Consider the following 13412-nt stretch of genomic DNA (forward strand, 5'->3'; position numbering starts at 1 on the left):
GCTTCAGTCACCCCATGATGTGACCAGGGCAAGTGCCTGACTCAAGAGTATAGCCCTTGGCTCATCAGTTCCAATGGTGCAAGGGATAGGGGACGAGGGCTACGATGTGCCTTTCCCTGGACAGCCCCCCAGGCCACACACAAGAACATGGATCCAAACTTTATTTTGTCAACAACTCCCACAATAACCTCCTCTGGCCAGGAGCAGACACACAGGTCAGGCTGGCACCCATCAGTCCCAGCCAAAGTCCTGGCCAGTCATCTGGTAGAACCTGAGGTTAAAGGGCCGGTAGAAGTCACGGAGGCGCTGCAGCACAGTGGGGGGCACGCGGGGGTGTGGCCGGCCCTTGGATGTGCCCAGGCAGTGGGGGCGGCCGCTGCCCTGTGCCTTCTTGAGGCAAGGGAAGCCCTTGGTGGCGTTGAAGTAGAAGTGCTTGTCAGTGACCACACGCCGCAGGCCCAGGAAGTCCTGCACGCGGCCCACCTCGCCGGCCGGGTCACTGATCAGGCGTTCCCCACTGACGAAGAGGAAGTGGGAGAGCGGGAAGAAACGTAGCCAGGGCACCAGGTGCTGGGCGTACAGGCCGATCCGCACAGCGCTCCAGGCCGAGTCCACGGGACCCAGGCCCTGGCGGAAGGCGAGTGCACGGAAACTGGGCAGCCCCGGTGTCTTGGACAGCGTCTGTGCATAGTCGGACACGGCACGCGTCACAGGGTTCCGCACCACCACGATGAGCTTGGTATGAGGGGACATTCCATGGATGCGCCCCGGCACCTCTCGTGTCACGAAGTAGCTGGGCGTCTTCTCCATGGTGATCTGCCCATCTAAGGTGCGTGGCATCAGGCTCCTGCGGGACAGAGGATGTGAGGGGGTCCCTACCCAGGAAGCCCCAAACTTCCAAGGCCTGGATGTGGGCCTGCACACACTGTCCCTCAGCCCCTTTCTTGTTACAGGTAAGTATTCCCCACACCGAGTGGTCCCCCTTGCTCCCAGTCCCTCTGGTCTCACTATTCAGGCCTGCCCAATGCCAGGGAGGACATGAAGGGGTGCTGTGCTGAGCCCACTGGCCACCCTGGCTAATCTGAGTATCGCTCACTTTGGGCACAGACCCCATCCCACAGCAGCTCTCCTCCACTGCTCCGGCCAGGGAGACTGAGCTTCATGACATGACGCCCTCCCTACACCTGGCAGCCAGGTGGGGGTGGGGAGGAAGAGGCTCAGAGCAGCTGAGCAAACAGCCAGCAGCAAGCTGTGGGGAGCAGGAACGGGAGGGGGGCTGCCCAAATGCCCCCATCTGTCCCAGAACTGAGCTGGAGCTGACTGGCACGCACTCCTACCGGCCCAGACTCAAGCCCCTACAGGTGGGGCCAGAGTGTGCCCAAGCCTGGGGTGCTCAGGGTAATTGAGCCAGGTGGGTGCAGCGGCAGGCCAGTGGGGGCACCCTTTTCAGGAGACAGGGTCCAAGCTGACGAGGGTGCTTGTGGTGGCAAGCCTGCCCTCAGAAGCCCCCGCCAGTTCCTGCCAGCCCTGAGGGCCTGGACACCCCCTCCCCACCTCCTGCTGGCACCAATGAGGAGGGGAGCAGGGGGTTGGGGGACCCTACAGGGAAGGCGGGCCCTCCAACTGGCTGAGACAAGTGTGGGGCTCAGGTAGGCTCCCCAGACTTGCAGGAGAGCAGAGGAAGGGGACTCTGACCCTGCAGAGAACATCTGACAACTTCACCAGCCTCCGCCACCCTTCCCTCCCCATCTGGTCCCTATTTCCCTGCGGCTCACAGCCAGCCAGCCTGCCCTGCCAAAGGGCTTCTCTAAACGCAGGACCCTTCCTCAGCATTCCTGCCAGGAGCCCTCGCTGATCCTTTCGGGTCCCCATCTTTCCTTAAGCTGGTCGAACTGCAGCTCTGCCTGGCCCCGCAGCATGGATCCCCGGCAGAGACACTGCACGTCTGTTGCCACCGCGGCCTGCAAGTGCAGCAGATTGGAGTCTGGGGCCACCGACCTGAGATCAGGCCCCACGAGGGACCCTGCCTAGAACCAGGGGTCCCAGCAACTGGGTGGGGGATGGTGACACCAGCCCCACCCCCACAGCAGACTCCTGCACTAGAGGGGGAGGGCTAGGGAAAGAGCCGGAATGAGGCCCGCCCCCACCCCAGGGTCCTCCTGAGGCAAGGGATGTTAGAGGTCTTCCAGAACCCCCATGGGTACCATCAGAGTGGGGTTCTCTTCTTGTGCTCACCAGACACCCCTAAATCCAGGTGTGGTTTTCATGCAAACTAACACTAACAAGCAGAACGGGGCTGGAGGCTGGGGCCTGATCACACACTCACACACACGCCCTGATCTTGCCTGGGCCTGAGGTTGACGGCAGAGAGGCAAGGAGTATGCCCAGGAGGCCCCACAGCCCCCATTGCCGCACCGGAAGGAGGGGAGCCAACAGGCAGGCAGCTGCCCTAGGTGCTGTGCCCCCCAACCCAACTGCACCCTAAGGACACTGGAGAGACGGGCAGTTAAAGAAACAGGCTGGGGCGTTCATGCAACGACTCCCTTGCCTTTGCCGTCCTGTAGTGCACACTTTCCGCAGGCCCCACCACCATGGGGCCCCTGCTCCCTGTAGGCGTCTCGGGGGACACTTGGAGGAGGCGCGACGGGAGTGGGAGACAGGAGTCAGCTGCAGAGGCCTAGCGACAGGAGAGACTCCCCCCATGCTAGGGCGCCCTCCCCAGCGCGCCCTCGGCTGGGTCCCCAGGCCCCAACCAAGGCTTTGCCCGGAGCCTCTGGCCAGCGGCCTTCCTCCATTAGTAAAACCCGGACAGCAGGGCCCAGGGTCGGGTCCGGGAGGGCCCCGGCGCTCACCGGTACCAGGCGAGACCGCGCTCGTAGCACCTGTCGAAGAAGTGAGGCTCGGAGCCCAGCGCGCGGACGTCGGGGTGCAGCCGCAGAAACTCGAGCAGCGCGCGCGTGCCGCCCTTCTTAACGCCCACGATCAGAGCCTGCGGGAAGCGCCGGCGACCCGCGCCGCTGGCCACAGGCAGAACAGACGCCCCGGAGGTGCCGGCGGCGCGCTGCGGCTGGGCGGGTGCTGGGGCCGGCGCGGGGTCGGGGGCGCGGGCAGCCGGCGGGCTGCGGCCTGGGAGGGCGCACAGGGAGTAGGCGCCGAGCACCACGGCGGCCAGCAGCACCGGAGCACGGGGCGCCCTCAGCGCGGACCCCGCGCCCTGGCCCAGCCCGGCCCCGCCGTCCAGGCCGCCACTATTTGCCATGGGGCCGCACGGCGCCCAGGACCGGGGGTGGCAGGAGAGCGCCCCGGGCGCGCATCCCGGCCCGCTCGGCGCGGGGCCAGACGCGCGGCTTCTGCTAGGCACTGGGCATCCAGCGGCGGGAAGGGCGGGGCCTGCAGTCCACGCCCACGGACACGCCCCGCTCGGAGCTTGGTCCCGACCCCCACTCGCAGACTGAAGCGACCCTGTGCCTGTAGGACCCGCTCCTGGAAGGCCGATTCCCTGGGGCTGGAACTAGGCAGGCTCTCCAATATCCATCTGGGAGCCAGGGACTCACTCAGGACGCGCTCAGCCACCTATGTGACAGTCGCGTGACAGCTGCTCCCCTGGGCGGCCGGGGACCGCCTCCGACGCAGGCACACCCGAACCCCGCACCGCGGGAGGAACCAGTTCCGTGAGGGAAGGGCGGGCGCCGAGACTCCAGGCCCAGGCTGGGGCCTCTGCCGACTGCTCAGCACCCACCGGTGCCCAGAAGCCAAGCAGCTTGGGGGTGAAACGTGATGCCTCCCAGCAAGCCCACCCCACCCCGTGGTGTCCCCTGTGGTCCCACCAAGGCTTCGGGCCTGGGGATCTTGGTGCAGCGCCTGGGGGGGTCTTAGTGCAGCGCCTGGAGTCCATGCACCGACGATTGCACTGCCCCAGGGCCATGAGCGCTGGGTAGGGTGGTAGAAAGCAGGCTGGGGTTCTCTTGTTGGGGCGGGGACTGCCCTTTCGGTATGTGGCAGGTGGGCGAGCGCACTCAGGAACCCAGGAAGGAGCTGCCTGTGCACAGGGGAGGGCAGTGAGCCCTCGGGACCAGCGTGCAGCCCCGAGCATCACCGAGGGACCAGCTGGAGGTGGAGACGGGACGGCCAGCGGGACTGAGGCCCCTGCGGGTGGGGGACTGCCAGGAGGGTACGGGGCTGCGCGGCCCCCGCAGGTGTCCAGTGCCCCAGCAGGAGTTGGGCACACTGCCCCACCGCCGCCGCTCCCACCGCCGCTCTGGGAAAGAGCCCCGGGAGAACCAAGGTCTCTTTGGGTCACTTTCCCTGAAGCCCCGCAAGAGAGTCACCGCAGGCGCTGTGCCCGGCACTCGCAAAGTGGGCGGGTGAGTCGAGGGCACCGGGCGCCGGGGCTGTGCGTGACCGAGATTCAGCTGGGCCGGTTTGCGGGGCGGGGCTGCCGGGACATCAGGGGGCTCGGACCGGGACTGGCGCGCTAGGCTGTACTGCAGCCCGCTAATCCCCGCCCCGGCGCCTGCGTGCGCGGGGTGAAACGCGCCCCCTGCCGGCGGTCCCGCTCCATCACACCACGCCGGTGCTAGTGGTGGGCCGTCACGGGGATTGGTGGGACAGGAGGACGAATCCCCCACCTAAGGTTGGAGGGACCGTCTTCATGCTCACCCCCGTGGAAGGTTGTATGGAGTCATGGCCGGAACGTAAGAACTGGGGCTGATGGCCGCGGCACAGTCCCCGCTGCGGTGGAGGCCCCACAACCCACGCAGCGCCCAGAGCCAGGCCGAGGGGGAGGGGCCCTCCTGACGTCGCTAGGAAAGAAGGCAGCCAGGGTGCAATGCACTGATTTCATGATGGTTCTAGAAAGGACCCCAGCCAGAAGGACGCTGAAGTGTCACCACAGTGAGCACGTGCAATGTTGGGACCCCAGGCCTGGGGCGCAGCATCCGGCAGGCAAGGCTGTGGTGGTGCAAGGATGAGGCAAGCCACATCCGCACAGATTGAGGAAGGGCTCGGGACCCCTCCCTGGCCATCCCCAGTGGTCACAGATCTTCACCGCTCTGGCTGCTTGAGGGTTTCACCAGAACAGGTCATGCAGTGACAGGGCTGGGGCAGCCGACAGGTGCCTCATCTGCTTTCTCTTTCAGGGTCAGGGGGAGGTAGGTGCGAGCGTGGAGAAGGCCAGGGTCTGGCTTGGGAAGGGGCCCCACTCTGGGGGTCCAGACAGACAGGGAGGGGGAAAGAAGTGAAGTGGAGAGCACATTGCCACTCAGGGCCAAAGCCAGCCCAGGGCTGGGGAGTGCCCAGGCCTGTGCGATGGGGAAGCACAAGGCAGCAGATAGGAGCATCCCCAGGAGAGCAAGCTGAGAATCTCCGAGCTGCCCAGACACCTTCTTCCTCTCCCTCTCTGTCTGAAGTCCACGGTGCATCCCTGGAGGTGGCAGAAAGGGCCACGTGGAGTGCTCGCCCACTATTGTCCCTGGGAGGTAGAAGCATCTTGGTCTGAAAGAGAGGAGAGGAAGCGCCCGGGGAATGAGGCTTCCCGCCTGCTGTACCCCTCTCTTCCCTGACCTCTGTAGGAGAGCCGAATCCCTCTTCCTCCACAGATGGAGGACAAAGAACTAAAGAAGACTCATTCCAGCCCGCCAGGCCTGACCTGCCCACATGGCCCAGACCTGCCCGCACACACCAGCCTCCTCTCTGCATGGCACCTGCTGCCTCGCCCAGCCCCAGAACACAGAGGGCAAAGCCAGGGTGAGGAGAGGAACCCGGACCTGTAGGGAAGAGCTAAGATCTGAACTGTCAAGCTGACGGCCATGTGTAGAGACACAGCAACGACCTGTGTGAGCTGCAGAGTGGGGCTGAACGAGTAAAATTCAGGGCCAGGCTGGAGAAACAGCTCTCACTCCAGGGCAGCGCAGCAGGAACACTGTGTGTGTGTGTGTGTGTGTGTGTGTGTGTGTGTGTGTGTGTGTGTGTGTCCTGGCAGGCCCGAGGCCTTCGGGGAGGCTGAGAAGCCAGGAGTGGCCCCTCCGTTCCACTAAGGCCCTGACAAACCCTCTGGGGCGACCACTCAGATGTCCCCTGGGAGTGCATGCTGCCTCGGCACTGGAACCAAGCAGGCCCTCTGGTGGCTGACAGCCCCTGTCGGGTGGCACCAAGAGTTGGGCATGCTCGCTGCCCACCTGCATGCCAGCTCACCTTTCGGGACGAACTTGAGCGAGCTGCTGAAGATTCAGAAGCGGGACTGGCCGCGCTTGGGGCCGTCATTCAGGAACTCGTGGCCCAGGCCATTGCCACACTTGCCGCAGGACACCTGGGCACAGGGGATCCCGCTGTGAGGCATGGGCACGGCAGAGGTCTCCGTGTGAAGGTTGCCCGGTTCCTCTCCGCCCCAGAGCAGCAGAATGGGGGTCCCAGCACCCAGGCCTCCTCCAACAGCCCCAGGTGAAACGCCCACCTTTAAGGCCTCGGGCCGGTTGTGCTCAGGACGCTTGGCCACACTGTCGACATGGATGGTCTCGGTGAAGGCTGGCCACGGGGATGAGTGGGCATACTTGGAGCGGCTAGAGAACAGCTCGTAGCCACACTTGGCGCACACGTACACACCTGAGGTGGGCAAGAGGCGGGAGCAGACATGCTGGCGTGTCCACCCCAAGACCAGCATAGGTCAAGGCGACGGCGACACACAGGGTGAGCCCCAGGCAGGCAGCTGGCTGAGAGAAGGGGACACAGAAGCCACCGCCTCCACCAGCTCTCCCTGCCCAGTGGCATTCAGTCCGTCCAGCCAAGTTTGAGTGGACGGCCACAGGCCGCTCTTCAGACAGGAAGAGAATAGTCACAGGGGAGAGGAGAGCAGGAGGGGCAGGCATTAACCTGCCCCCAAAGATCACTGTGAGGTACCAGCGGTATGCCCCCCAACACACACAGGTCACTTTTCTTTTTTCTTGCCACACAGGGCAGTGCTCAGGGGTTACTTCTGGCTCTACATTCAGGAATTACTTCTGGAAGTGCTTCGGGGACCATATGGATGCCGGGGATCAAACCCGGATTGGCTAAGTGCAAGGCCAGTGCCCTACCCACTGTACTATCAGTCTGGCCCCAAGATGACTTTTCTTCAGGAAAAGGTTGCAAAACTCACTTGCAGAACAGGAAGCTAGATGTGGGGAGGAGGGGTCATTACAGAATCACACAGGAAGCTGGGGGGGAGGAGGAGAAGGTGTTACAGATTCACTCTCACTCTCACCCACTGTCCAGCCCAGCCTTGGCTGAGAGCCAAAGGAGGCACAACCAGGAGAGAAGCTGCTGTGGACAGGCTCCAGGGCCACACCTGAGGCCTGAACATGGTTCTGGAAAGGCTGCCACACAGCCCAACCCCCCAGGGTGACACCCAGAAGATCCTGATCTGTCTCAGCCCACGACCGGGAGGCACAACCCACAGGAGTGACCTCCAGGGCCACCTGGAGTCTTGGGTGAGGGCTGGCCCACACCAATCCCTCCTGCTGTCCTGTCACACTTCAGTGACCCGGCTCCCTCCCACAATGTTGGGGTCAAACTTCAATATCTAGCTGAAGGGGGCAGGGCCCATAAAGACAGGAGCAGAGGGAACATAGAGCAACGGTGATGGTGAAGGAAACTTGGTACATCAGTACAATAAACTTACACCCTGTTGCAACCATGTCACCTAATATGATAAAACAACAAGGTAAAAATACATTTCAGTGATGAGACTCACTGGCTTCACTCGGAATTACACAAGCCCAGGACCTGGACAGATGCGGGTGCTGATCTGGCCCACGGACAGCAGGCCAGCACACTTCTCTAAACAGAATGGTCTGTGCTGGCCAATGGCATGTCGCGGCCCTGGAAGGGCGGACGGGGCAGGGGGAACAGCTGGAGCAGGTCCCAGGCTCAGCGCAGGCGCGACCCTGGCACCCCTTTCCAACACTGCTCCTACGTGACAGCTGATGGACACTACCCTGGTCATGAACCTGGTCCTACAGATTTGCCACGTGATCCCCACCCCCAAGCAAACTGCACGCACAATCCCAAAGCCGGTCCCAGGCACAGAGACGCTGCCCCCGTAGCGCCCCCTACTCTCCGGGACCCCCGACTCCTCCCTTCCACCCACTCCCGCTCCTTCGCTCCGCTCCACACCCCCACGGCACATCGGAACCGGGAGACCCCGAGTCGTACCCGGCTCAAAGTGGTTCTGGAAAACCTCGCCCCCAGCAAAGGTGCAGAACGACATGGCGCTCCCGGAGCGCGGCGCCCGCAGACTCTGAGCCCGCGGCCCGCGACCCGCAGCCGTCCAGCCGGCCCCGCCCCCGCCACTCCGGAGGCCAATTGCGCCCCGCGCCCGAGCCCTGTCGCCACGCCCCCGCCGGCGGGCCAATCGTGCCCCAGTACGCCGAGCCACGCCCGCGGAGCGCGGGGCCACGCCCCTCCCCAGAGCCAATGTCTCCGCAGGACGCGGGTTCCGGCTTCCGCCCCGAGAGGCCCGGGGGGCGCGCAGAGTTGGTCCGGTCCGCGCTGAGGCCCCTGCTCCCGCCCGCCCGACCCCGCCCCCTGCCACGCCGCCCCGAGCACCAGGTGGCGCCGCAGAGTCGCTGCTGGGCCCCGTGCGCCGAACTCCCCGCACCTTCCTCCCCGCGCCCTCCTCCCGGCGCCGTCCTCCCCGCACCCTCTTCCCCACACCTTCCTTCTGGCGCCTCCTCCCTGCACCCTCCTCCAGGCGCCCTCCTCTGCGCACCTTGCTCCCCGTGCCCTCCTCCCCGCGCCCTCCTCCTCACACCCTCCACCCGTGACTCAGCCCCAAGCAGCAGGCAGGGGTCCAAGCGATAGTCCAGAGGGGAGGGCGCTGGCCTTGCTGGCTGATCCCTGAGTTACCCCTGGACATCAGCGCGTGGGACCCAAAGTACAACACACAGAGTTGCCCGGCCTTTATTAAACAGGGACAGGTGGGGGCGCTGCAAGTCCCGGGGCCACAGCCTACAAATCTCCTGCCGTCTCCCGCTTTTCCTTCTCGAGGTGCTTCTTCTGGGGACCCTGATGGGGACAGGCGAGTGTGGCTGGGAACACGGTGGTCTCAGGACACCGTGGCCGCCTGCTTACCCCCGGTCTGAGTGGGTGCGTCCCTGGCTCACCATGAAGGCCCTCTTCTCCTGTGCTGTCTGGAAGCGGCCGTATCCAAACTTGGAGGTGGTGTCGATGAACTTGAGCTCGATGTTCTCCAGCGCCCGGCGGCTGTGGTGGACCAGGAGGGACTGCGGAGCCACAGGAGAGGGGCGGTTGGAAGCGCTCTTTCCCCCCCTCCTTCCCCCAGGCCCAGGCACTGACCTTCCTCAACGTGATGACCCTCTTCCTGGTCCCCGCAATGCAGCCCTTGAGCATGACGAAGTCGTTGTTCACTTCCCCATAGTGGGGGAAGCCACCCTGCAGGTGATGCGGCTCAAGCAGGGGAGGTGGCGTCGCCCGCCCCCTGCCCTCCTCCATGCCCAGGGCCTTCCTACAGGCTGCTCAATGACGTGGGGGGGAACTGAGCTCTGGAGACCCCCCTGGCAGGTGGCGCTGCCGGCCTCACCAGCGGCGTAATGGATTTGTCAGTCACATCGTAGCTGGTGGCCGCATTGTTCCTGACCATCTTCCCATCCTCCATATGCAACCCCCGACCGATGCGGTAGATCTGTGAAGGAACAGGGTCTTGGGGACAGTGGCAGGAGGCCCCTCACGCCCGCTGGGCGAGGGTTTGGGGCGCACCTTCTTGTTGAGCTCCGTGCGGTGATGGTAGCCCTTCTGGCCCGCCCGGGCGATGGAGCAGCCGACGCGGGCGGGGTGCCAGGCACCGATACACGCCACCTTGCGCAGCCCCTTGTGGGTCTTGCGGGGCAGCTTCTTGGTGTGCCAGCGGCTGGTGACCCCTGGTGGCAGGAGGAGCCAGGGCTGAATGGCAGGCCAGGCCAGAGGCCCCTGCGGCCGCCTGCCCCCTACCTTTGACACCCTTGCCCTTGGTGACGGCGATGACGTCGACCATCTCGCTCTGGCTGAACACACTATGCACCGACACCTGCTTCTCCAGGCGCGCCTGCGCCCAGGCCACCTTCTCGGCCACAGTGCCACCGTTGAGCTGGATCTCCATGATGTGAGCCTTCTTCTGCCGGAAGGGCAGCAGTTTCATCTGTGGGAACCCGCCCGGGTTAGGGACCCCTGCGCACAGTGAGCAGTGCCCTCCCAAAGGCGCCCGGGGGTCTGGGTGCTGCAGGGGCTGGGGGGGGGGGAAACTGCACCAGGGTCCAGCACAGCAGTCAAAGACCCTGAAGCTGGTGGCACTGAAAGGCGACCGGGCGTCCAGACCCTGGCAGGAGGGGGCGGGGTGGAGTGGGGCAGGGTCTGGCCACCACCCTAGACCCAGGCTGGTGCAGGCCCTGGCTTCGTCCAGGCCTCAGGGATCTCCGCAGTGGTGGGGAACACAAGGCCTTGGGCTGCGTGTGGATCATTCCAGAATCTGGGGCACGGCTGTGTCACGCTCACACCTGCAGACCCACCGGCAGTGGCTGTCTGCAGAGCCTGTGTGGCAGCACCCACTGCCCAGCCCTCTGGGCCTGTGCCTGAGGCCTGTGTATTTTTAGGCTGACATTTGCCTCCTGGACAGCGCTGGGGAGCGGGAGGGTGGTGCTGACCTGGGTGTGGACAATGACGCGAATGACCTTGCAGTACTTCTTCATGGCCGCGAAGTCCTTCTGCAGCTGCTCCTTGCCCTGGGTGTCCCGCCACCGCCGGCAGGCCTTGGTGAAGGCCTTCTTCTTGCTCTTGTGCCTGTGGGGCTCACAGCGCTCAGCGTGACCGGAGCCCTCCCCCTTGCCTTCCCGGGGCTACCCAGGGCCCCGGATCCGGAGGCCTCAGTCTCCTCCTCCGTAAAATGGGTGCCCTCTCTGCCCCCTGGGGTTAAGAGAGCAGGAGCGGGGAGGGGCGCTGTGGGCGCTGACCCACAGGGAAGTGCAGGACATGTCCCGCTGCCCACAGGCAGTTACTGCCCCATCCCAAGGTCCAGGACCCAGAGCCCGAGATAAGGAGCGTGTCCACTCCTCAGAAATGGTGGCCAGGAGGTGGCGCGGCCGAGGTGGGGAGGCCATCCCAGAGGCTAAGGCGGCCCCGGGTGCAGCAGGGGTTCCTGCCCCAAGCCTGGGAGTGGCCTTTCTCCCCCAGGCTTGGGGAGCCCGAGTCACTGCTGCCTTCACCCTGACTTTCTCCCCAGACCCCTGAGGAGAACATCTGCTGCCTCTTCCCTCCTCGCTTCCTCTCCCCCTGCCCCCCTCACCAGTCCTTGTAGAAGCGTCGCCGGCACTCATCACTCAGGTGCTCTGCAAAGATGGTCTTGAAGCTCCGCAGGCCACGGGGGGTGGCCACGTAGCCCACCACACCCACCACCACCAGCGGCGGAGTCTCCACAATCGTTACCGCCTCCACCTCCTCCCGCTTGGAAATTTCTGGGTGACACCAGAGAGCACACTGAACAAGTTTGACCCTGCGAGGGGTGAGCCCCCTCCGCCCAGTCCCTCCTGCCCTTGCCCAGAGCAGCTGCCACTCTGCCTCTTCCCCTGTGAGAGTCCTGGCAGCCGGGCCAGCCTGTCCTGGGTCACCCCAGCTGTCTGAGAAGCCCTGGGGACCGGATGGCCAAGCGCCCCAGGCCAACAGGGGCCTCCTTCAACCAGCACAGCTCAAAATGCCCCCTCTGAAGCCGGGGTTTGGGGCCTTGGTGGAGGTGAGGGGCTGTCAGGGCGGACGGTGGGAGCAGGGACACACACGGTGACCCAGGGCAGCAGGCTGGGCTGGCGGGACCAGGGCCGTGTCACAGCCCCGGGTGGCGCTGTGTATCACAGCCCTCACGGGGAGTTGGGGTGCACAGAAAAGATGTGGGGGGCAGAGTGACGGCTTGAGGGCTGATCAGCGTCCCCAGCACCTCCTCAGTGACCCCCGGCCCTAGAACCCATCTTCAGCAACCCGGAAATAAAACTGCATTGGGGCTGGAGCAATAGGACAGTGTGTGTGTGTGTGGGGGGGGGGGGTAGGCGTTACTCTTGCACGCTGCCAACCCAGATTAGTTCCCTGCACCCCATATGGTCTCTGAGGCACTGCCAGGCGTGATTCCTGAGTGTAGAGCCAGGAGTGAGCCCTGAGCATCACCAGGTGTGGCCCAAAAAAGCAAAAAGAAAACCAAACCAACAAACAAAAAAGTGCATTGTAGCAGCCACCTTTTGTTTTATCTTTGGGTTTGGGGTTATTTGTGTGTATGTGTGTGTATGCGTGTGTATGTATATGTATATGAGTATATGTGTGTATGTGCATGTGTGTATATGTGTATATGTATGTGTACATGTGTGTATTTGCATGTGTGTAAGTATGTGTATATGTGTGTATATGTGTTTATGTGTGTGGTGTATGTGTGTATGTGTATATGTGTGTATGTGCATGTGTGTGTCTGTACTACACCTAGTGGTGCTTTAGGGGCTCCTCCTGGCTCAGAGCTTCGGGGTCACTTCCGGCAGTGCTCAGGGAGCCGTGTGGTGCTGGGGGGACGGACCCTGGTCTCCTGCCTGAGGCCCAGCCTGTTAAGTCCTGTCTGCCCGGGGCACATGCACTGCCCAACCCTCCCCCTCCTCTCTGGGCAACCAGCATGTTTCTGAACTGCTGTGCCTCAGTTTCCTCATCTGAAAACCAGGTGCCATGACAAAGCCTGTCCGGGTGTCATGACAAAGCCTGTCTGGAGGGTAAACGGGGCTCACCCTCGAGGGTCAGAATTCCAGCAGCTCCCTTGCAGGTGGCCTCTTGCCCTCCCGAGCTGCGGCTCCGAGAACCCGCCCAGCCCGCACCCTTTTGGCCTGCACCTGGCACTCACTGAGGCCCGGCCGGTGCACCTCCCGCAGCGTGTGTGTCATGCCCGCCTTGTAGCCCAGGAAGGCGGTCAGGTGCACCGGCCGGCTGGGGTCGTCCCGTGGCCACGTCTTCACCTTGCCCCGATGCCGGCGACTCCGCTTGTGGGGCAGAAAGCCCAGGTGCCCATGCCGAGGGGCTGAGAACTTCCGGTGGGACTGGAGGTGGGAGGCAGAGCTGGGGCAGGGGCGGTCCCGGAGCCCAGCCCCCAGGAGTGAGCTGAGGCCCCTGGACCCCTGTGAGGGACGTGTCCTGGGGTGCAACAGAACCCACTCCCCCATGTCCATGTCCCCCTCCTCCACCCGAGCCCTGCAGTCCCTGGCCCTGCCCCACCCCCCAGAGGCCCCAGGCATTCCCACTGGGGAGCCCACCTGCGCCCCAGAAAGCACCCACTCCGGCCCCAACCCACTGACCATGACAGCGCAGAGAGAAGGAAAGGGTCTTCCCTGCCAGCCGCCACACACACAGAATGGCCCCGCCAGTGCGCAGCA

At 64.2% G+C, this 13412-nt stretch overlaps 3 protein-coding genes across 3 annotated transcripts; all 3 read right to left on the minus strand.

The window, feature by feature from the left end:
• Nucleotides 1-231: 231 nt before the first annotated feature.
• On the minus strand, nt 232-3341 carry HS3ST6 (heparan sulfate-glucosamine 3-sulfotransferase 6). The gene is made up of 2 exons (XM_056135244.1): nt 2853-3341; nt 232-847 (listed from the first exon to the last, which is right to left on the minus strand). Exons 1-2 carry the CDS (start codon nt 3257-3259, stop codon nt 232-234), a joined length of 1023 nt encoding a protein of 340 aa, XP_055991219.1. The 5' UTR covers nt 3260-3341.
• A 1483-nt stretch (nt 3342-4824) lies between these two features.
• Nucleotides 4825-8343, minus strand: MSRB1 (methionine sulfoxide reductase B1). Its single transcript, XM_056135289.1, has 4 exons — nt 8188-8343; nt 6452-6600; nt 6193-6307; nt 4825-5493 (listed from the first exon to the last, which is right to left on the minus strand). The coding sequence occupies exons 1-4, from the start codon at nt 8240-8242 to the stop codon at nt 5462-5464; spliced, it is 351 nt and encodes a 116-aa protein (XP_055991264.1). The 5' UTR covers nt 8243-8343; the 3' UTR covers nt 4825-5461.
• A 581-nt stretch (nt 8344-8924) lies between these two features.
• RPL3L (ribosomal protein L3 like) lies at nt 8925-13412 on the minus strand. The gene is made up of 10 exons (XM_056135235.1): nt 13335-13412; nt 12887-13079; nt 11309-11477; nt 10671-10806; nt 9982-10168; nt 9751-9911; nt 9575-9676; nt 9331-9426; nt 9138-9257; nt 8925-9039 (listed from the first exon to the last, which is right to left on the minus strand). The coding sequence occupies exons 1-10, from the start codon at nt 13335-13337 to the stop codon at nt 8983-8985; spliced, it is 1224 nt and encodes a 407-aa protein (XP_055991210.1). The 5' UTR covers nt 13338-13412; the 3' UTR covers nt 8925-8982.

The sequence above is a fragment of the Sorex fumeus genome, unplaced genomic scaffold (genome assembly GCF_029834395.1).
Source record: "Sorex fumeus unplaced genomic scaffold, SorFum_2.1 ptg000110l, whole genome shotgun sequence".
Taxonomy (NCBI): Eukaryota; Metazoa; Chordata; class Mammalia; order Eulipotyphla; family Soricidae; genus Sorex; species Sorex fumeus.

Coding starts and splice junctions, on each gene's coding strand:
- HS3ST6 (XM_056135244.1), bottom strand. CDS start 3,259: ATGGCAAATAGTGGCGGCCTGGACGGCGGGGCCGGGCTGGGCCAGGGC. Junction 848..2,852: donor CGCGGTCTCGCCTGGTACCG/GTGAGCGCCGGG, acceptor TCTGTCCCGCAG/GAGCCTGATGCCACGCACCT.
- RPL3L (XM_056135235.1), bottom strand. Junction 10,169..10,670: donor GCGTCATTGTCCACACCCAG/GTCAGCACCACC, acceptor GGGTTCCCACAG/ATGAAACTGCTGCCCTTCCG. Junction 9,677..9,750: donor GCACGGAGCTCAACAAGAAG/GTGCGCCCCAAA, acceptor GTTCCTTCACAG/ATCTACCGCATCGGTCGGGG.